This window comes from Haliotis cracherodii, unplaced genomic scaffold, assembly GCF_022045235.1.
Source record: "Haliotis cracherodii isolate W230 unplaced genomic scaffold, xgHalCrac1.p SCAF_9, whole genome shotgun sequence".
Taxonomy (NCBI): domain Eukaryota; kingdom Metazoa; phylum Mollusca; class Gastropoda; order Lepetellida; family Haliotidae; genus Haliotis; species Haliotis cracherodii.
In genome coordinates this window covers 25,830,741-25,854,829 of record NW_027266343.1, presented here as the reverse complement: position 1 = coordinate 25,854,829, position 24,089 = coordinate 25,830,741, and the positions used below count along the sequence as shown (strand labels likewise).

General features: G+C 37.6%; 1 protein-coding gene across 1 annotated transcript in view; it reads right to left on the bottom strand.

The window, feature by feature from the left end:
• The window catches only part of LOC139453352 (uncharacterized), a 318,833-nt gene that overhangs the window by 272,080 nt on the left and 22,664 nt on the right, over positions 1-24,089 (bottom strand). Inside the window, exons 7-19 of the mRNA XM_071235025.1 lie at positions 23,848-24,048; positions 23,625-23,727; positions 23,015-23,108; positions 22,663-22,829; positions 22,297-22,400; positions 21,827-21,976; positions 20,377-20,542; positions 20,068-20,258; positions 19,701-19,919; positions 19,496-19,610; positions 18,468-18,731; positions 16,692-16,949; positions 879-1,123 (exon numbers count right to left, since the gene is read on the bottom strand). Coding sequence (XP_071091126.1) covers positions 879-1,123; positions 16,692-16,949; positions 18,468-18,731; positions 19,496-19,610; positions 19,701-19,919; positions 20,068-20,258; positions 20,377-20,542; positions 21,827-21,976; positions 22,297-22,400; positions 22,663-22,829; positions 23,015-23,108; positions 23,625-23,727; positions 23,848-24,048 — 2,277 coding nt within the window. The remainder of the gene's footprint in view (positions 1-878; positions 1,124-16,691; positions 16,950-18,467; positions 18,732-19,495; positions 19,611-19,700; positions 19,920-20,067; positions 20,259-20,376; positions 20,543-21,826; positions 21,977-22,296; positions 22,401-22,662; positions 22,830-23,014; positions 23,109-23,624; positions 23,728-23,847; positions 24,049-24,089) is intronic.

Here is a 24,089-nt window from a genome sequence, read left to right as displayed (position 1 = left end):
CGTGAAGATCTAGATGCAAACTCTGTTGCATCTATAAATATACAACATACTTTGTCCAAACTCTCTCTGTTAATTATAACCTGATAACATGGTATCAACTCTATCTGATAACTTCTGTTGTAATGTAAAAGTGCCTGCCACTAGACTTAAACATTCACAAAATGCTTTCTTTTCAACAGCTGTCTAAATGAGGAATAATTCTCGATTTTAACAAGGTGTTAAAGAACATGTTCAAGAAGCGTCATCCTACAACCCATTTGGTACAATGCAGAAGATAAAACAACTTGCACACTCAATTGAAGTTCATTAATTCAGCTAAACAATGATCTGGTTGTGACAAATCAAGCTGCCATTGTGTTGCAGTCTGTCAAAATGTCCACCACAACTTTTTACAATGCAAACGTTAGAAAGGTCAAAATTATTGAGAAAATAACTAAAAAACATTGTGAACAATGTTATTCCTCTGGATTTGAACCTCGTGTTTCAACTTGTTTTGTTTTAAACATATTTTATTGACATATATGGTCAATGGGATTGGGCAAAAGTTATCCAACTTAGGTGACCCTTTCCCTACTCTATATGTACAGACATTGATAATACAACTTGTACAGCAGTACATAGAGTGGTAGACTGTGCTATACAATATATTGTACACGTACATATCCTATCTGTCCCTTCCCTCCTGTGTCTATTTCTGTCAACATTGTTAACCATGTGATACATACTTTGTAAACTCTATGGAGAAGGCTTACTAAGTTGTTACAACCTGTGACCATCAGCTTTACTTTGTAATTAACGTATGTTGAAACCAAGTCAGTTCTCATGAACGTAATAAGCCTGGGATAATGAAAACTTAAAGATGTCTTGGTGCAACATACGGTTGTTCCATCCTTGACTTTGTTAGCAAGCTCATCATCCAGGAAGTCGTCAGTGATGTCAGTCCTCGGTGTGCTCTCATATGCCCACTGACCATCCACTCGCCACAAAACATTATAGTGGACAATGCGGTCAGTGACATTCACTTTTGTGAAGTTACACATGAATGTATCATTACCAGGCCCTTTGAAACTGGCTACGATCTCAATGCTGCCCACATTCACACTCTCCCGATCTGATGGGGAACCTGAAATTAGTTAAATAGCACAATAATTTAAGTCTCAGAAAAGTAATAACATAATTTTAGTACACTGATGTTATCTCAAACATGATTATCTTAGGCCACACGGTTATAATGGTCAATAGATCTTGTACAATCTCGGGAAGGTTATAATCAAAAATAAAAATATTGTGTCAGATCTGTTTCTGATATTTCTTATTGCAATTTATTAGCACTTTGTTGATCAGTTAAACAGAGACAAGTAGATCTTTTCTTAATCTGCTGCTATATGTTTACTATGTTATCAGTACAGCCACACAGTTTTGTCAGGAAAGTTTGGTTCTCAATTTTAGTTGTGCTAATCATGGCCAATATGTACACTGTACATATGATCACAAAAAGGATATGTACACTATACATATGTTCAGCCAGAGGCTATGTACACTATACATATGTTCAGCCAGACACTATGTACACTATACATATGTTCAGCCAGAGGCTACGTACACTATACATATGTTCAGCCAGAGGCTATGTACACTATACATATGTTCAGCCAGAGGCTACGTACACTATACATATGTTCAGCCAGAGGCTATGTACACTATACATATGTTCAGTCAGAGGCTATGTACACTATACATATGTTCAGCCAGAGGCTATGTACACTATACATATGTTCAGCCAGAGGCTATGTACACTATACATATGTTCAGTCAGAGGCTATGTACACTATACAAATGTTCAGCCAGAGGCTATGTACACTATACATATGTTCAGCCAGAGGATATGTACACTATACATATGTTCAGCCAGAGACTATGCACACTATACATATGTTCAGCCAGAGGCTATGCACAGTATGTATATGTTCAGCCAGAGGCTATGCAAACAATACATATGTTCAGCCAGAGGCTATGCACACTATGTATATGTTCAGCCAGAGGCTATGTACACTATACATATGTTCATCCAGACACTATGTACACTATACATATGTTAAGCCAGAGGATATGTACACTATACATATGTTAAGCCAGAGGATATGTACACTATACATTTGTTCAGCCAGACACTATGTACACTATACATTTGTTCAGCCAGACACTATGTACACTATACATTTGTTCAGCCAGACACTATGTACACTATACATTTGTTCAGCCAGTCACTATGTACACTATACATTTGTTCAGCCAGACACTATGTACACTATACATTTGTTCAGCCAGACACTATGTACACTATACATTTGTTCAGCCAGACACTATGTACACTATACATATGTTCAGCCAGACACTATGTACACTATACATATGTTCAGTCAGGGGCTATGTACACTATACATATGTTCAGCCAGACACTATGTACACTATACATATGTTCAGCCAGTCACTATGTACACTATACATATGATCAGCCAGACACTATGTACACTATACATATGTTCAGCCAGACACTATGATGGTTGGTTGGTTTGTTGTTTAACGCCGTTCTCAGCAATATTCCAGCTAAATGACGGGGGTCTGTAAATAATCGAGTCTGGACCAGACAATCCAGTGATTAATATCATAAGCATCGATCCATGCAATTGGGATCAATGACATGCATCCCAATACTGCTACTAAAGAGGGAATTTTTCATGCAAAAATGATGATGCGCATAACGATCGTCATGAGACTAAACTAAATTGTAATGAAAATATTCTCTATTACTTTTACTCATACGCATACCATTATTTTGAACAAAGTGATATTCAACATTTTTACTAAGTTCTTCATTCATTTTACTAGGATGCGAGACTATATACTCTTTTTCAAAATTGGAAAGAAACAATTGAGAACCGTATTTGGTTGGTTTGACATCACTGATATAATATATACCTTGTGGTAATTCTCGCCATTTTATAATTTTGTCCCAGGGCAAAAATGTTTTTGTTGACATTATTATCGACTTATGTAAGCATTCGTTTAAATTTGATCAAACAATCTATTTTCAATCTCCAACCAGTTCTTTGGTTTTGGCATGGAATAACTGACGCGCTTGTTGTCTCCCCTGTTCTATGAAGTTTTTTTTCTCGTCTTCGCTAATACCACTGGTCTTACGAGAATTAGATCGAGTCTCCTGCTTCATTGCATTGTATTTGGTTAGTTCTGACAACACTAAACGAAACTCATCCTCGGATATCTTACAATCAGCCAGTGCTGTTGAAATATGATCCTCAATGCTGTTCAACTTTGCTTCAGCAAGTATTCAAATATTATCATGATTCAATGCTTTCTTTAGCAACTTACGAGAAATAAATTTTATCGCTATTCTTGCCAGTCCTGAGACTCCGGCTGCTACTTCCATACTAAGTACGATAGGGGCGGCGATTATAGTTGATAATAAACCAACACCGGCTACACCGAGTCCCATGCCGGCTGCTACAAGCGTAGTGTCAACTCTGTCAAGAGCATTCACAGCTCTGCGATACTTTTTATACAATCCAAGTCTCAACTCCCTCTCCTTCTCTATTCGATGTTTTATGTCGCTTATTTGATGTAATCAACATCCATCAACAGTATCCATCTTTTCAGATGCTTCATCCAGCGCCGGATATAAACCCATAATGTATATTATTATATCATATAATAGTCTTTAACTGATCTTGCTTAAATGTTTTGAGAGTATACATCAACCTTAATAAATGTATATTATGTGGCATAAATACTCCCATATAAATAATGCTGCAACGTTGACGCTCGTGTTTCTTAAGCCATTTAATTGATAGACCTGGTAATATCTAGAAGGTATCTTTTGTTTCATCCCCAAACCAGACTTCAATAATAATTGTAGAAAGATCAGGTATAGCATTCAAGTTCTTTTTTATATCATAACCAAATTTAAACTAACATTTTTTAATGCTGGACGACTCAATAACATATGACCTGGGTTTTCTGACTCACACACTTTTTCGTTTTGAGGGGATATAAGCCTCGAGTATGATCCCACTATTCATTATCTTAGTTAATTGATGTCCCTTACCCATCATCACATATGGTGGAGCAATGACGATATTCAGTGGCCACTCGATTTTTGTTTCTACCACAGTCAATTTATTATCATCATTGCCAGTAAGATTGTATGAAGTGTTTTTATTGAGTCTACTAACCTCAACATCACTTAAATCTCCTAGATTAGCTGTGAATACAACTTCTTTCTGCTTGTATACATTATCTTGTAAGTGTAAAGCGTATAACTTGCCATCGGTACCAGGTTTACCGAATCCCTCTGTGTCTCCAAGATCGGAAAGCGCAATTGCATTACATTGTCTAAGGTTATGCGTTCCAGGGCCTGATGAATCACCTATTAATTTTAACATGGAGTGTTACACTCAAGTATCCTATATGTACAGGTTGGTGTTTTACATCTAATACAGAAATTTTGAGGTCTGAAATAATACCCCGCTTTAACTTTCTATATTGTAATGTTGAGAAAGATTCCGTTCTACCGCTATTGTATTTTCCATCTTTGACTGGAATAGCTATTAGCAGAGTTGAAGGACTTTTGAGTTGAATATTTTCCGTTGTACTGATCTGATCAAGAAGGATGCACAACTCTTTATAGGGAACTAAATCAGGTAAAATAAATCCATGCAATTTTTTGTTGGGTGATATATATTCTTTCGATAATCCAAGTGTATTTATTGCTAAGTTCTTGTTAAATCTTATATCCTTTTCTCCAGTGCTTAAAATCAGCATCCCATTCGACTCATTTTGTGTCCGACTAGCTCAAAAAGGCTTAAAAATTTCATCATTGAGTGAGCATACCCTGTGATACCCATCAGATATAGTGTGCCAGTCTCCATCTAGTATCTATATATTATTTTTTCTTGCAGCACTTATTTTGGTCCACTGCGGGTAATATGTTACATCACAGAGAGCGACTTCAAGTTTACCAGCCGAGTTATCGATAGCGTGAAGCAGTTGAATGGACTGGCCATTTGTTATTCCTGGGAGTGTGGAATACATACATGTATTAAAGAAACAAAGATACTATATCATAACTTAAATATGAAATCAACTTACATTACGAATCTGTCAATTTTAGTAAGAGCCTCTTGGTGCTAATTCTTTTTTTAAATTCCCTGATATCTTAGGCAACTGGAGATAAAATGGTGCATGATTGGTTCTACAATCCAATGCCATTTTGGCAGAACCAGTTAAACTTTGCCATATGGTGTTCCACAACAAGATGTGGTGTATCTCTTTATGCCCCAGGATTTGAACTACATAAGTCTGCTTTATCATATCAGATTAGACATATACTTAAAGAAATTACCACAGGATTGAGCATGGAATTCCACAAATAATCCGTACAATAGGTTTGGAATGAATTTCTTAATGATAAAACAGAAAATAATTTTACTAACCCAGGAGTTGTAAGAGTTCATGAATCAATAAGAACTTATGTATGGGCAATTCTTGGTGCACAATCGCAAACACGAACGGGAATAATCAGTTCTGGGACAGTGCTCAATGCGTAAAACTGTTTGTCACAAATGTGGAGGATGCAATTAATTCACCAGTTGACATACCATCTTCTTTAAAGCGTTATCAAGATGTATTACAGTACGCTCAATCCAAAGTGGACTACGTTTATGGGGCAGGACTATACATGTCTCCAAGTAATATGGAACTCAAGATCGGCCAAGTGATAGGTTATGACGATAACATTGTGGTTGCTACCGATCAACAAAAAACAGGTATAAATTGAGATATTAACACTGAATTAATAACGCAAACAAACATGGGCAAAACGGGAATATCTTAAAAACCACATGTTTCACAACCGCAACAACCATCTACTGACGCACAACCACAAATGCTAAAAATCAACAACATATTGATGAAAAAACAGCGCTTAAAGTAAGTAGCTGGTTTACTCATGATTTGGATAAATAGTCTTTAACGGATAAGTACAAGAGCCCGGCAATTGCTATGATCAGTGCCCACAAGTTTTGACTGAGCCAAGTGGCGGTCTTTGCTAATAAATTCAAGAGCCAGGAAAAGTGCAGATACGTCTTTTCTTTTACACCATTTTTATCAGTAGGCAGTGTGGGTGGTGTGGGTTGTCCACCTCCACCGGTTAACGCGAGAGTCAAAGTCGATATAATAAATCCCAATGCAGTTAAAATACTGGCAATGGTTATCCCCCGTTCTCTGAACAATGTTTTAATTTTATCGGCCAGTGTAGTATCATCGTTGAGTACTTGATCGATAATTTCTCGAAATTCGACTGATTTGTGAACGAAGTGCCTCTCTATTAGTTGAAGCCTTGAGGTGGGCTGATCTTTTTGTCTTCTAAGTTACGCAATCTTTCCGCAATGTGGTGTCTACTGAATTCATCACCCACCTGTTATAGTTTCTCATAAACTATATGCTTGTCGAGTTCAGATAGCTTGGCTATATCATTGATGAGTTCTCCCCACATTGTTTGCATTGTCTTGTCAAGACCTTGTAATTCCGTAATACTGAGCTTCACGGATGGTTGTACCTGTAACAGGATACCAAAGGTATCCATGATTTCTCCGAGTCGTCCGAGGCCAGCTTCGCGAGTTCTTCCAAATGATCTTTATCTATGGCACCAAGTTCATCACGTACAGTCTTCAGAACCTTAGTAGTCTTCACAGAAAGTTTTTCTCGTGAGTAGTCTACAAAATCTAATTCATTACGAACAATGTTGATGCCATGTTTACTGGCTATTGTAGACAAGGCTAGGGACTTTTGAGTACTAGAATTCATAAGATCAATATCCGGAGAGCCACACAGTCGCAATAATCCTTTACTATCTATAGTAAACTTTGAATAGTCACGACCAATAGGAGTAACATATTTTTTGTCTTCTTTTAAGGCATCGTAATAATCATTAACGGCTGATTTCGGAAGTTCATCGTTAAGATTCATAAAGCTGGTTGAGTACCCTCTTCGTTTGTACTAATATCAGTTATGTTATCTAGATTAAAATCATCCATTTTTATATTAAACATAAGGTTACATAATTTCAATATAAACAATGTCTTCACAATACAGACGCAAGTTAAACCCACAACGTAGACTTCGGGATCCATTAGGGGTCAAAGCAATTCACCAGTCTGTAACTATAACTAATAACCCGAGTACCATTGATCAGAATCAAACACTTCTGGTTCGCTTTCCTAATCTAGGCGCTCACGATGTGATAGTTCCATGAACTGCAGGACTATCATTTAGAATTAATTTGACTTCTGCCGACGCTAACAGAGAGCTCGTTCAGAACATAGGTTGTGCAATCGTTAAGAAAATTGCGATTAAAATTAGCGGTAATGACGTTTTGAGTATTGACGATGGCGATGTATACTTCTGTTACATTGATCTCTGGAGAACGGCTAAAGAACGGGAAAACTTACAGTACCAAGGTATTTGTAATCAGAACACATTGAGACTGCGTGTGGGTGCTGATAGTGGCGATAATACCATCATAGAAGATAAGGCTGTTGCTGATGCATTAGGTAACAGATGCTATATTCTGCTCGACTTTGAATTACTAAATAGTCACATCCCCTTTTATCAAGCATCCCTATGCGATAGGTTAGAATACGAACTCACTTTTAATGACTACAGCAGAGTAACCAAAGCTACTGAAGATGCTAGCTATTCTTTTGACAATATCTCAATGGAGTATGATATGATAACAGATCCTGAATTAGCCAGACAAATTCGTAACCAGTATACAGGAAGTTTAGCCATTTTGTACGATCACGTTCGCCACCGAAAGATCACCAGGAACAAAAGTGATACAACGTGGAATATTAATCTAAACATCCCCGCTAGATCGTTGAAGGGTATTTAAATGTTGTTCGAGGACCCCTCTGAAAAATTTGCAAGAGATACCGAGAATCCCAAGATTTCAAAAGTACAATTGACTATCAAGGGCATGTCTAATCAACTTTTTAGTCAATGCATGCGAGCATATCAACAGTGGGATGAGATTTAAAAACTCCCTTCTATAAAACGAAGGCCAGAAGTTAACGTGGTCATGAAAGATTTGTCTCTCGGGGATGTATCGATGGCTGAATTCCTTACCAAGAAGTATGCACTATGGCTTGACATGCGAACTACAGATGATGACTAACTACACGGTAGTGGGCGGAGAATAGAAAATGCTAGTGAGGGTGTTACTATACAGATAACGAAGCTGTTCGAAGGGGCTGGTAAATTAAACATATATTTGTACGTGATTATGGACGTGCAACTTCGTATACAGAATAAAAGATTCGTGCAAGTGATCTATTAATAATCTTTGACCTAAAGAACCGCACTCCGCTATCATCTGCAGGCAAACAGGTTGCGGAAAAAACAGCTTTTATTCTAGATATTTTACAAAGTCATTATCGGGATGTTTTCGACCATAATATTATTCTGTGCCCGACTATAAGCGTTAATAAAACATACCTATCGAGAGATTGGGTAATGAATGATCCCGGTATGTACAAAGCTGATCCGGGCAATCGTTTACATGACTGTTCATGAGTATTTCATGAAAAATACAAAGGAGAATCAACACTTTTCATAATAGACGACTGCAGTGCGAGTAAAGAACTTACCAAAGAGAAAGATATGCTTTCATCTTTAGCATTCTCCGGACATTTGGGTACTTTCTCAAAAATACAACCCTGTCCTGAAACATCTCAGAGAGCAGACCAAATGGGTAGCCCTGTTTCATTGCAAAGACCGAGATTCATTTGAGGAATGTCTACGTGAAAATGATGTTATTTCTACCAAGCTCAAGCGAGATAAAGTCAGAAAACTGTTAACGGAAACGAAGCACTGTAAACTCGTATTAAAAACCAATCAACCAGCTGCTTATGCAATTACTTAACAACTGCTGAGCAAAATATAGCAACTGCTGAGCAAAACATAGCAAAAATATAGCAAATAATAGCAAAATTATAGCAAAATTTAGCAAATTATATCAAAAATAGCAAAAACGCGACAAATTTAACAATAGCGGTGATTGTGTAATAATGTGGTTTGAAATACTCATTCTTTCGCAACAGTTTATTATTTCTGGCTGTATTGGATATGCAATATTTCATTATGTTAGACTTAAATATCTCCTTAGGTATCATATCATGGAATGAGACAAACTTATCGAACAACTGCTCCAGGATGAGCCTGTAGTTACAGATCAACATAGAGATCAACATAGAGAAAGACTCGCAGCTTTGGTAGCCGGTGGAAAATGTTCTCAATATTTGGGGAAAAATTATACCACTGAAAAATGATAGGTTCGTCTATGTTACAACTATACACAGTTGTAGCTAGTATGTTTCTTCCTATCCCGGCAGAAAATCACATGTATTTATGAGAATCTCTAGAGAAAGACCCATTCATCGAACACGCTATAAGCGCAGAAAGCTGTGAGTTTTATCATAGATAAGGAATGTCACTTACCACCGCTTTAATAAAGGCTAGGTAATGTCAATTTAAACATACGTGCCCACTTACTAATAATGGAGACTGAAATACAACAAGTGAACAAGGAAACACAAGTGATTGCACCACAAACACCGACTGCACAATCACCACAAGCGGTTGCACCACAAGTCAGAGTGACTTAGAATCCTCGAAAAGTCGAAGCTGGTAGGAAGGGTGCACTAGCAAGGAAGGCAAAGGCCTACAATTCAAACACTGGACATAGCCCGATTAAAACTTGTACTAGGGGTTGTTGCTATAGCAGCAGTATGGTTTTATAATACCGGAGAAGAGAAAATGCTAGATTAAAATATTAGATGAGGTTCAATTAGAGTTAAGCCCTCATGTAATGTTATAAAAGCAATGACTACTCCAGTTACAGACGGTAAAATGTTGGTAAATGCAATATATCATTCAGCAGTGGTCAGCGGCTTGGCCATTGGCTATGCCCGTATAGCTAAAATGATTACTAAAGCCACACCACCCAAGCTAGATTTTAATGATTATGATATCGGTATGATGGTCCTAGATGTAGGCCTAGCAATGGCTACAAAAGATATGCTAATCAAACATGGGCTTATCCCAGAAGACATAATGAAGTAATGATCATTTGAATATTTTATTGAACATTTGAATATTTTATAAATATATAGTATGGCATCAATTGCGAAGATGGTCGGTGGAGCTATTGTTAATGCTCTAGCTTTTTCAGGGAGTAATTTTTGATTTTCTACTTTGAAGGAATCAAACGCTAAAGAAATTGAAGCGGAGCGTAAACGACATTATAAAGCATTAGAACAACTTGAAACAGCCCAGTCACAATGGGAGAGATGCAGAATGGAGAGATTAGATTTTATCAATGATGAACTTTGTAAACAAGATAATTCAATTCAAACGTTTAAGGATGTTGAATCTGCCATGCACGAATACTTCCTTGTTTACAGAAAGACACTTGACCCAATACCAAGACCAACACTCTCTCAGTTTAATACACCGTCAGAGGCTCAGAAAGACCACGAGATAGCATTTATAGTTGTTTGGGGTTGAATGTTGTAGCTACATTATTATGCATAAGCTATGATCTATTACCAACTATGTCAGGCTGAGTCTTACCAGCTATGACACCATGACCGGTGTGTCTATTTTTAGCTACAAAATTACGCAGAAGCTATGATCTATTACGTATCAGCTGAGCAATGACTCACCCACCATGTGGAGGTGTGATTTGCATTGAGACAAATGATATGATAGATGTATAACCGTGAATCTGTGTAGATTTACACTCATGGGTAAACCAATTCAATGCAATACATGTTGCGTCGGTATATATTGTGGAATTCATGCTTTTCCCATCAGACAAGGAAATGTAAAATATATTCTGTATGTGTGATAGGGGTCAAAGGTCGTTATTGTTTATGTAAGAAACAAGGCGCTGATAGGGTCAAGAACCTGATTATTTACGCTAGGAAGAGAGAATACATCAACGAGAGGAATAGGTTGAGGAGAATACATGTTTAGATATATGAAAATATAACCATTTAGACATTTGACTCATTTTACATATACCATTAATTCACCATGGTTTTTGTCAGAGTAATGAAGGCTTTGGCAAAACAACGTGGTTATTCTCGAAGGAGAAAAGCTGAATTGATTGATTTACTCGGTTTGGAATACAACAAACCCCAGACTGTTAGAGAACTGAAAGCTCAAGCGAAAAAAAGTGAGCTGAGGGGTTATTCTCGAATGAGAAAAGCTGAATTGATCGCTTTACTGAATGTTGATAAAAATCAACCCGAGTTAAGATTTGTACACACAGCTGGTGTTGGTAAATATCTAAGAGGTTGGAAGATGGATATTAATTCCAACATGGATGTTAATGATGTTAAACCCATCGTATCGAGCAAAATTAATGAGGAGTTAGATGATTTAAATAGTATAAAATTTACCAGCTGACGGTTAAAATGCCATTGAGTAAAAATTATGATGAATATACCGAACCTTATTTCTGAAGCAACCAAGAAGTTATAACTGAATCTGAGTCTATAAGCGCATCATTAGATGCTTCAATTCAGCGGATACAAGAAACTTTAGAACACTGGACTAATAGAGGTTTGGGTTGGGGTGCTGATAGAATCGATAGTTTATATTTAGATACAGCAAATTATATGCCTTTCAAAGGTGGATCTTATATAGATTTACCCTCGTATCATAAAAGAAAAAAGCAATAATGAATGTTAAAAATAAAGGCGATGACTGTTTCAGAATGATGATAAGATCTGCATTGTTTCCCACAGACAAAGATCCGGATAGACCTTTCGAGCTATCCCCCAAACGACGGACTCAACCTTGCTGATATAGACGAACCTACACCAATCTCACAAATTGATAAGGCGGAAAAGCAAAATAATTTAGCTAAAAATGTTTTCGGACATTCTTCTAAAGGAATTGTTGTACACGGGATAAGCTCCGCCCTAGAACATATTCCCAGAATCAATTCATTTCTGATCGAAAAAGATGGGAAATATCATTATACAGGGATAAAGAGTTTAAGCAGGCTATTATGAGACCAAAAAACATGCAGGAAAGAAATATTTCTGCGAACGATGCCTGCATGGGTAAAGCAGACAAGATCTATTAGAAGCACATAAAGAAGACTGCAGAGGTGTTGGACAGACTGCTATCAGGATCGATATGCCTAAAGAGGGAAAAAATATCCTAAAATTTGAACATTATTGTAATCAAATTGCAGTACCATACATAATTTACGCTGACTTCGAAGCACTTATCAAACCTGTAGAAAATACCGAACACAATACTAAATGTAGTTTTACATATAAAACTAAAGAAGATATTCCTTGTGGGTTTGGATATATAGTTGTAAGGTATGATGGGAAAACAAACCCGCCCTTGATTTACAGAGGTCCCGATGCAGCGGGAAAGTTCCTAGAATATCTACAAAATGAAGAGAGAATAATCAGGGAATATTTATCGCGTAAGAAACCCATGTGTATGACAAGGGATGATTGGAGGGACTATAAGAAGTCAACGAGTTGTCATGATTGTAATAAACCCCTGAATTTGGATTCCGTAAGAGATCATTGTCACATCACAGGTAATTATCGGGGAACCACGCATAACGAGTGTAACTTGAAACTAAAAATGAATTCTCAAACAATACCTATAAGCCCTGGTGGTTTTGAGTGGATCGATGTGAATGATATCGTTGTCCCCACAGATTCCGATAAAGGGTACATACTAGAAGTTGACTTGGAATATCCTACAGAGTTACACAAAGATCATAACAGTTATCAGCTAGCTCCCGAAAGATTAATGGTTATTAAAGATTGGATGTCAGAATATCAACACTCCTTGATGGGTAATACTAGGTTAGGTAACATAGAAAAACTCGTACCAAATTTGATGGATAAGACAAAATATATAGTTCACTACAGAAATCTCCAGTTATATCTATCGTTAGGAATGAAACTAAAGAAAATACACAGAGTTCTAAAGTTTGATCAAAGCCCTGGTATGGAGCCCTATATAAGTATGAACACAGATTTAAGAAAGATGGCTACCAGCGATTTTGAAAAGAACCTTTATAAGCTCATGAATAACTCAGTATTTGGTAAAACTATGAAGAATCTAAGGATGTGTGTTGATGTTAAATTAGCCAGATCTAATGAGGAAGAAAGACTCAGGAAACTTATAGCCAGTCTTGTTTTAACAGAAGCAAGATATTCGATAACGACTTAGCCGCACTACATGTGCAGAAGAGTAATATAAAATTCAACAGACCTGTGTTCATTGGTTTGAGTATTCTTGACTTGTCAAAACACTTAATGTATGACTTTTATTACAACAAACTTAAGAAGCAATACGGTGATAGGTGCGAGGTGTTATATACCGACACAGATTCTTTGTTGATAGAAATACAAAACGAGGATGTGTATAAAGATATGGCAGAAAAAATAGATATGTACGACACGAGCGATTACCCAAAAGATAATCCACTGCACAGCGTAGTAAATAAAAAGGTATTAGGTGATATGAAGGATGAATGTGCTGGGACCCCTATTGCGGAGTATGTCGGATTAAGACCTAAGATGTATTCTCTAAAGAAGTCCGATGATGGAGAGATAAGAAAAGCTAAGAGTGTTAAGAAGTATGTGGTAAAAAAGCATATCAAACACGAACAGTATAAAGAAGAATTATTCAATGGTAGAACATTCAAACATGAGATGAACACTTTAAGAAGTGTCAATCACAGAATATATGGATTAAGAACGAACAAGACATCATTATCACCCTCAGATACAAAGAGATGGATTGATAAGGATGGTGTAACTACGTATGCTTACGGTTATGATGGTAATACTGTATCGTTGGGAACTATGAGCAACTCTTCTCGTATAAATGCCCTTCCCGGTCCATCTTTAAGATAATAAAGAATAGGATCTCCTTCTTTCATAACCAACCGACTAATGTTATATGTCTTAAGGGACCAAATCGGATCGGTTGCGCGACGTTGGCCTCCTTCGAGTTCACCGGGCTGGTATAAATATCTTACGCTTACTCTATCCGGAAGTTTTTGTTCTTTGCCTCTCCTCGGTGCCGAAGATTCGGTCACAGTCACAGATTTCATTTTAATCGCATTGGATGGTTTCTTCCAGATTAATCTCGTTGCTTCATTATTCAGCGCTGATACAACAACCAATAATCGTGTCACCCATTCGGTTGATCTTAATCATTCCGATTTCATTTCAATCCCATACTGATAGCCAAACAAACGTTCCGCTAATGTCCGGTTAAATCTTTCAACGATAGCTTGACTACGGTGGGCCTCTTTTTCACCATGCCTGATTTTGTCATCGTGCTGTGTTAACAGTTTAGTTACTGATCCCATAAACTCGCGACCGGGATCTACTTGAAATAGTTTAGGCCATTTTAGTGGTCCGCGTTTATATATGCAACTCAGTGCATTAGCTACTTCTGTCAATATTTTGAGGTTAATGGCTCAGCCTCCTTGTAGCGACTAGCCACATCCACAACAGCTTAAGCGTATTTATATGTTTTGCGTCCTACCTTATCGTGGGGAAGAAACAAGAGGTCAGCTTGATGAACTTCATTCGTTGTAAAAATATCAAACTTCTTCATCGGGATATAACGCGGTGCTTGAAGTATATTTGCCACATCGCTTGTTTCTTTAGCCAATCCTTGGCCACATCTTTAGATACCTTAGCCGTGGTGGCTAATTTTTGTACTGCTCCTAAACCTTTACAATATCCTCGTGGGCTATAGTATATTTTATTCATTTTTAATTAATATTAATGATTCTTTTAATACGAATCATGATGATCATTGAATCGCATCATCATTTTGACATAAAAAATTCCCTCTGTAGTGGTATAGGTATATGAATCAGGCTCTAGTGGAAGTGAGCAAGAACCCCCATCATCTATGCCACGCCACTCATACATATGTTGAACCAGACACTATGTACACTATACATATGTTCAGCCAGACACTATGTACTCTCTACATATGTTCAGCCAGACACTATGTACACTATACATATGTTCAGCCAGACACTATGTACACTATACATATGTTCACCCAGAGGCTATGTACACTATACATATGTTCAGCAAGAGGCTATGTACACTATACATATGTTCACCCAGAGGCTATGTACACTCTACATATGTTCAGCCAGAGACTATGCACACTCTACATATGTTCAGCCAGACACTATGTACACTCTACATATGTTCAGCCAGACACTATGTACACTATACATATGTTCAGCCAGACACTATGTGCACTGTACATATGTTCAGCCAGACACTATGTACACTATACATATGTTCAGCAAGACACTATGTACACTCTACATATGTTCATCCAGAGGCTATGTACACTATACATATGTTCATCCAGAGTTTATGTTTCCTGTTCTGATTTCTAGATCATTATCATAAAGATACTTCAAAACAGTATAATACCTACTCATTTTATACATACATTACATAAAATAATCATCTATTATGTATGAGCCACCCCAAAAGCTATTAGAAATATAAAAAACATATACCAGTATATACTGATATCAGAGTAAAAATAGGAACAAGTGATATCCTTGATAACCAAGCAACAATTAACACCCATACATAAGGCACACTTGTACATTAAAATACTCATGACCTGTACATACTCATATATTTTCAAAAGTGTGGATACACTTTCTTGGTACTGATCAGGGATCATTCTGTATGCACAAGTTAACATACAAGTGAGTGTTCAACCTCTCGCAATATGTCCATTGGGTACCCTCAAAGGAGCGTGTCTTCCAGGCACTTTTTCACCACCACACAGGTTTCTTTGCTATAACTTTGAAAACTATCACTTTGACAGCATTTTTGCTCAGTAAACCAAACTTAAAGTCTACATTCAAGAACAGAGGGGAAAACAAAGTCTCTTGATCATTGATGTAATGTTTTCTTTATTTCTTTATTAATTTTAAACCCCACAATGATATGGGCAATGCTGCATGACTCAAATACTAGCCCAGGCTAGAATAACAACCGTACAACACATTGAAATCATTTTGAAACAGAATGGCTAAGAACTCAACTTTAATGAGAACTGACAGCAAATTTTTGAAACACTTGCAATGTTCTGGCAAACTCAAACTCAAACAGCAAAACCCTGAACCGGGATTGTGTAAGATCTCTACTGTCACCCATAAGCCTGATTTATTGAGCAGAAGGGCAGCACCTAAAAGTTGGCTGCAAGTTTAACAACTGTGGGTGTAGCATTCATTGGAACTGAAACTGTTACTGACAAGACCCAAATATCACCCTTGATTTTATCTAAATCCTGTGGTCGTTATCTGGTCATAGTCAAGACTATCAAAATATATTGACTTCATTTTATGATATGTCACTCTCGTTCAAACGATATAATGTGCCTGCAGGCACAAAGTGTCTTCTGAACTTTGTTTTTTTAAGACATTTTTTAAACATTTTGAAAACAGCATACTGCACAACAAATCTTCATATTTGTAAACTATGCTATGACATGCTGTAATTAATTACCCTGTCTGCATGTGAGGGAGTGTGTGTCCCAGCCAGGTGCCTGGACCCACTTGATGGTAGAGTTGGTTATTATTACAGGGGAGAGAACACAGATGCCTCCTGCTGGGCTGAACTTGACTGACTGGCAGGTTGCGTTGAGTGAGCAGAGTCGTCTACAGTGGTCCACAGTCCACACATCACCCATGGCAGCATCAGTCGCAGCAGGCTTCACATAGTCTTGGTCCTTCTTCCATGTCAGTAGTGCTGATGGGCAGCGATCTAGTGAAAAGTTAGAAGAAACTTAACTTTGTACTTTATACTTCAGATATCTGCTACACTAATGTACAAAGATGAGCCTCATTTAAGAATTGTCTCTCACTTTATGAGCCTTCAGAGATTAAGGGCCAAACTGTATGAACGTAAGAGCTTGCAACGACGTTCTTACAATGTTTGGCCCTCACTCTATGAAGAGTCATGTTCCATTATGAATTCACACAAAGTGAATGTCAATTCTTATCATTTTTTATATCACTATTTTTTACCTCAAAGGGGAGACCTAGATATAAAAACAATTATATCTAGTATGTGTGATGTCATGTTTACACTGACAGCCATACAACAATCTGCTGTATCCCGAATAAAAAAGTTCCTCAAGACGAGAGGTGAAATGAGCGTATGTATGCTCAACAATGCTATACAGGAACAACTTTTGTATTTTCTTCACAACAAATGTATTCAAGTAATATCATTAGATCTAGATGTTAAGTTCTACATCAGTAAGTCAGTCACAATGACAGCGCATCGTAATACATTGACATCATGTACAAGACGTCAAAATGGCCGACACGATAAATGGAGAGATTTCTGAAGTTGTTAATAAACCTGAGGCTATTACAAGTGTTAGTCATCACTGATCAAGAAGCCGATCATTTAAAAGTGATGTGTCACATAGATACTAAAGTAAATTCATAGATTGCTGTAGACTGTCACTGTAGTCTAGACATGGATCGAGTCGATACTACGATACTTGGGATGTGCTTTTGTTCGTTTTGTTCTCTTGGATGGTCTGTAGCTAGGATATCCTTGAACAAGCATGCAATCAAACTCTTTGACTTATCACAATGTATGTTATAATGCTAAGTTCAAGATTGTAAGTTCAAGATTAAAGAGTCTAAATGATGAGAAACAATGCTTCTGTATTTATTCCTTCTAGGGAATTCCCGGGGGTAATGTGGAAGTAGTCCGTCAGTGTTTACGTCATTTCAAGAATTCAGTCTCATGAAAAACGTACGACCGTCCAAATATGTCGTTCATACACTTCAGTTTCGTGGTCATGTGACTGACCTCTCGTCCAATGGGAGAGCCCTATATTGTGTAAACTTCACATTAAAAAATTATCAAGTAAGGCTAAAAATAATAACAGTCTTCTTTCTCAGGCAATGCCCACATCATCATAAAGATTGCTGTACGTGTTATTTTTCATGTCCATTTTTTTTTTTTAAATACCCTTAAATATTCCAAGTCCAAAGGTAATCAGATACTGTAATCTTTCATTTGACTCATCAAGGAATACATTTTTGTAGGGAGGTCCTTGCTCCGGTTGATTTTACACAACTGTATATTTGGTTACATACTAGTTTGAACAAACGCCTCCCCCCATAAAAGACACAGCCCGCCCACACTATATTTTCAAACCCATTGTCTGAGAACCAATTCTTTATTTTTTTAAGCCTAATGAATGTCTGCTAACCTAAAACACCGTCTTAGTGTTTCTCCACGCAGCCAAAACAAACCTACCTTCCTGGCACTGCCATTCAAGGTACTGGAATCTGTCAGGAAACTTCTTGAAGTAATCTCCAACCTGTGCAGCTTTGAACCTTGACAAATGACACTCCTTAGTGTCATTGTTGTAGTCAGCAGATTGGCATAGGAAATCTTTCTCCTGCACACATAGTGTACGACACATCTCTAGACTTGAAACATTAACAGTTTTGTGGTTGTGGAAGGCAATTGACATGGATGCGTTTTGTATCCAAATTACTTCTGATCCAGGACAGGGAGCTGGCAAAGAAATAGGGAGAGTCATATCATGTCTGATTTTATGCCTTATGCTAGGTTTTCTAAGTTAGTAAAACAGGTTTTGTAGAGTTACCTCCCTTTGTCCAGTATTAGAAATCTTTGCTTCCCAACCACTGATCTCCTGTACTCATGCCAACAAGGGCTGTTACTCATGCCAGCTATTTGTCAACTTTTGTTCTCTTTTGTAATGAACTTAGTTTATTTATTACTTGTTGCTTCCAGACATTTTTAACATTTGGAAACAATGGGAGGACACATTATGTAATGTCACATCAATGATGTGTTCGTTTAAACAACTGGATTACAGTTGAACATGATGATAAGGAACATGGCTATTTATAGCGAACAAGTACAACAAACTATTTCAGCATACCTCCAGACTGTTTAACTCTCTATCATCATATAATTCTGCAGTATAACAAACTGATTGATAAAGCTCACTGATTTTCAAATCTCCATGATACCTAAAAAGTGATATTTACATGAGTTTCAGACTCGCATATCTCAAGTTGTGCCAAACCACCAAAAACATACTTACATAAACCTACAGGTTCTTGCAGATTAGCTACCCTCAACCTGCCAGGGCAATGGTGTTCTGTGTTCCCGGTTTGTCAGTACTAACAGAGACCATATGCTCTCTGGTACCAATAGCTGGACTTAACAGACCAATTTCAAAGGCCCTAGAAGTGAGAAGCAGATTTTGCTCAAAACAAGTCTGTGTGAGAGTATTGGTATGAATTACTTACATGTGTTCTCCGACCAGGACATGTTGCTGTGTGTTGCATTACAGATCTCTGTGTGAGTGTCTGGGTTGATTGTCAGGTCCAAAAAGCAGACATCATCAATCACACATACATTTTCCTGCAATATGGAATGTATTATGTGTTATAAGCAGAGTACATTGAACAAATGTGAAACATATAAATTGAGCCTGCTTATCATACTTCCCACCTTCATTTCACATGTTCCTAGTTCTGTGTTGCATGTGTAGCATTGAGGGTTGTAGGCAAGAAATGTGAGATTGTTGGAGAAGATTCCATCAACATTGGCCACATGGAGGAGGTAGTTTGCTGTTTTAGGGAGGACACATCTCAGAACACTCTTGCTGACAAACACTGTGCTGTTGCACTCTGTCCACATGCCAGCTTCCTCATAGCTTGTACTGGTCACCTGTAGGGCAAATACACAACACTTAAAAACACTTCGGTAGCACAAGTACCAGCATGTACATCATGGTCAGTCCAGCTCACAGAACCTAACACAAGAAGTAAGTCATGGGAAAGCAGTAGAATGAGAATTATTATATCCAAACACTAACCTCAATAGCTTTGAAGTATCCTTTAAGCTGTGCTGTCTCCACAAATATTCCACCATATAGATGCACCGTAGTGCAGTCACCAAGAAGTGTGTTACAGTGGCCATCCTGCTCCAGTCGACTAATGACAGGTGCAGCAAAGATACTGAGTGAGCAATCAACTCCCATATAGCCGTCGTTACACTCACATTCACCTGGAAACAAAAACATACATAAGAAAATATCCATGTTTACTATGCACTTCCAAATGTGACATTGCATCCTCACTTCCAAGCTGTTGTTCACTGTGATAGAAGAGACTGGATTGCTTACCCTGTACACAGTCTCCATTGCCAGAACATCCATCTGGGCAGATTGTGTTGAGAATAGTTTGTGACTGTCCAGCCAGGATGAGAGTTGTGTTAGTTACCAGCTCATACCGACAGGACATCTCTAAAGACACCTGCAGGACACGGCTCCAGGATTCATCTTGTGTTGACTGCCAGAGCAAATATAAATTATCATTGCAAGAAAATAACCAGTCTAGATTATCTGCCAAAACATATTCCATTTGGTGCAAAGGTCAAAACTGTTGTGAAAATTATATGAATGGAACACAGAAAATCAGTGATGATGTTTGCAAAAAGGGTAAGCATGTCCTGCCCCATGTAACATTCACAACAATTTGCATATAAAAAAAGGAAGTATTTTGTGTGTGACACCACACAGCAAGTACTCCTGCCATGCAATGGCGACCTATAAACAAACCAGACAATCAAGTCATCGGTGAACCAGAAAATCCAGTCACAATAATGCATTGACTGATTTTGTTGAAACATTATTAATAATGATATGTGAATTGTGAATCACATCTGATGTGTACTGCTGCTTAGAAGTAAAGAAAAACATTTAAGAATTATATTCATTTTGCAATGCAGTGGTGAGGGTTTGGGGAGGGACTGAGGGAGTTGTAGTCTAGATTATCTGGCGAAACAGATTCCATTTGGCTGAAAGGGCAAAATAGTTGTTGAAATTACATGAAAAACATGGACACACAGTTCAGAACTAGTTCAATGAGTGGATGCCCTGATGTCAACAATTCCAGCTGTATCATGGTGGCATGTGGCATTAAATAATCCAGTCTGGGACAGGCAAACCCCTGGTTGACATGGATAAATGAAATGAAATCATCAAAGTCAAAACTGTTTAACCACCCTACTCTCATTTCAGTCAACTCTTATGACAAGCATTGGGTACTAGGTAACATTCAGCCCCCACAAGTGTATTACAGACAACCTTTGGGATTATAAGTAACAAGCGTTACTAGTCAGCTGTGCAGGGCATGATGAGCTCTATGAAACAAAAACAATTTTGGAGAGGGTTATAAAATACATGGGCATCTTGTATGAGTAACATATTGGTGTCTCAGTATAAATGTCTCATTTCCCTAAACGGAGCAGTGGGGTAGCCTAGTGGTTAAAGCGTTTGCTCGTCACAGGTTTGATTCCCGACATGGGTACAATGTGTGAAGCCCATTTCTGGTGTCCCCTGCCGTGATATTGCCGGAATATTGTCAAAAGCGGCGTAAAACCCAAATCTCACTCACTCACTCACTCACTCACTCACTCATTTCCCTAACAATTATGTAGCCTTCAGGAAGGTCGTAGGAAGGAAAACTTCAATACTTTTATGGTAACTAAGTAAGTTTCTATAACTTCTTATAAATAAATAAAAACATTCCCATCCTTTGCTCCACTAATTGAGTTTGTCTTGACATACTTACCAAGAGGTCCTCCACACAGTTGTCTATCTCTTGTGGAGACAGCTGGACCACTGAGCCACACAAAGAGAAGTACACGCTGGCTTCCAGAGACTGCTGACAGAGACTCCGTGCATAGCTTTCATTCCATCCACTTGCCAAGGACTCATTCACCTGTACATGCAACACACATGATCTGACAAAAACCACGTGGACCTTCATGCTTGTCATTTAATCCAATGGTCATTATCAATTTAAGGAATTGTACCAAATACAATATGAATTAACAACATGGTTTAGTTGTGAAGAGTATAAATGTGATGAAACTGGCTGTACTTGGTGCACATATTTGTATAAATGTACAATATGAAATTATCAGGTTATTTTGTTTCCAATAACATTGAACAAAATTTGGGTATTTATTTAGTGAATACTTTGCAATTTTGGCTGGTACAACTCCAGAGAAAACATTGTAATCTTGGTGTAATGCATACATTGACTTCCTGGTCATATGGGAAATCTTCCACTCTTTGAAAACCCTCAAAGCAGTTGGCTGGTCGAGTTGGCATGGACGTTACAGTGTCTGTTATGTCATCATCTGTTAAAGGGGATGTCATAGATGTATCACATTTCCATTTCAAATTCAAATTAATGAAGGTGCATGCCATACAGAAAACGAATATATTATATTTATTATATTAATATATATTAATGATACCAGGTAACTATTGTCAATTTACTGAAGACAACATGCATATGCCTATCCCATTGTCAAGCAAAAAGCCAATAAATAACATGACAAAAACAATAATTTTGTTTATGTTTGGTTGACTTGAATTGCTTATTTATTACAGTCTCACCTGCATTGTGCTCCTTTAACATGTGACAAGCTTGTACACTGTTACCCATCATGCACTGGGTGGCATCTACTGAAGCACATGCACAGTGCCGCATGGCAGGTGAAGAGGAAGAAACTGGTACTTTATCAGGACACAGTCCATTGTACAAACTGTCAGCTGGGCTCACTCTTTATCAACAGAACACTTAATGGTAATTGAGTAAATCAGCTTAATTATGCATGTATACATAAGTCATGACCAGAGTCTGACACACATGTTGATGAGAAAAAAATATTTCTGTCTTCTATCTTCAACATATTTATTTCACGAATCTAAATAGATAAAAAGTAATATAATTATTTGAAAGCCTTACTTCCATGCTGCAGCAAATTCTTCAATGGTTCCAATGGTGCCATTCTGCAGCATAAACTCATTGGAGGAATCACCATCAAAATCCCCACACAAGCCTGAAACAAACACAGACATTGACATACATCTTCAAAAATAACATTTTACATATGTTTTTCTTGATGGAGTTGACCAATTATTTCTGCAGCTCACAGGGATTAAAATCATACAGGTATTTTCAACAGAGGAAGATAAATACAATCAGCTAAAAGATCCAAAAACTGGGAAAACATGCTGTTTTGGTTGAAACTTATTGCACACTAGCTAGCAACATGCAAAATATTGTCAAATTATTTGAAAACGATTTCAGTTTCATTGTTCTTTTCATTGAAAGAAAATTCCAAACAAAGCAACATTCACAATTTCACCAAAATTCACACATGGCATGGAGAAAAGAAGCTAAAAGGGAAAGTATTTCAGCAAATATCCAAATGACAAAACCAATGTCTTGTGGTCATTTGATGTTTTGAAGTAACTTGAGCTTCCGTCCCCTTATGATCACAAAGGCCTCAATCTATCAGGCCACACATATACACAACAGACCACATTAGTTTACCTGTTTCATATGAGCATACCTTTTGTACTGTTAGCATCTAAAGGAGATGGGTACACCCACACATTGATGAAGTCTTGATAGCTCTCCTTCACCATCACCTGCATGCCCGTTTCCAAAACAACCTATAAGAGAGCATGCATAAACCATCAGAAAAAATGGAAACCATTATTGTGATAATTCACCATCATTACCATTAGTCAAATATAGTTATGTGATTGTCATGACTTTAATTAAGCATTCACCTCATACACACTTCCGCCCTGCTTCCTGTATATCCGAGTTCCTTTGTGAACCTTTTTGTCTCCGAAATACTTGACTGTGATGCCCTCATTCTCCCGGCAGCCATAGAAAGCAATGACATTCCTGCCAGTACGTACAGCCACAGCACAATTGCAGGTGGGCATTAATGAACTCTTTGTACACTTGGAGTAAAATGTGTGGACCTGACAAAACAGATGATTAAACTAAATCCATGTAATAAATC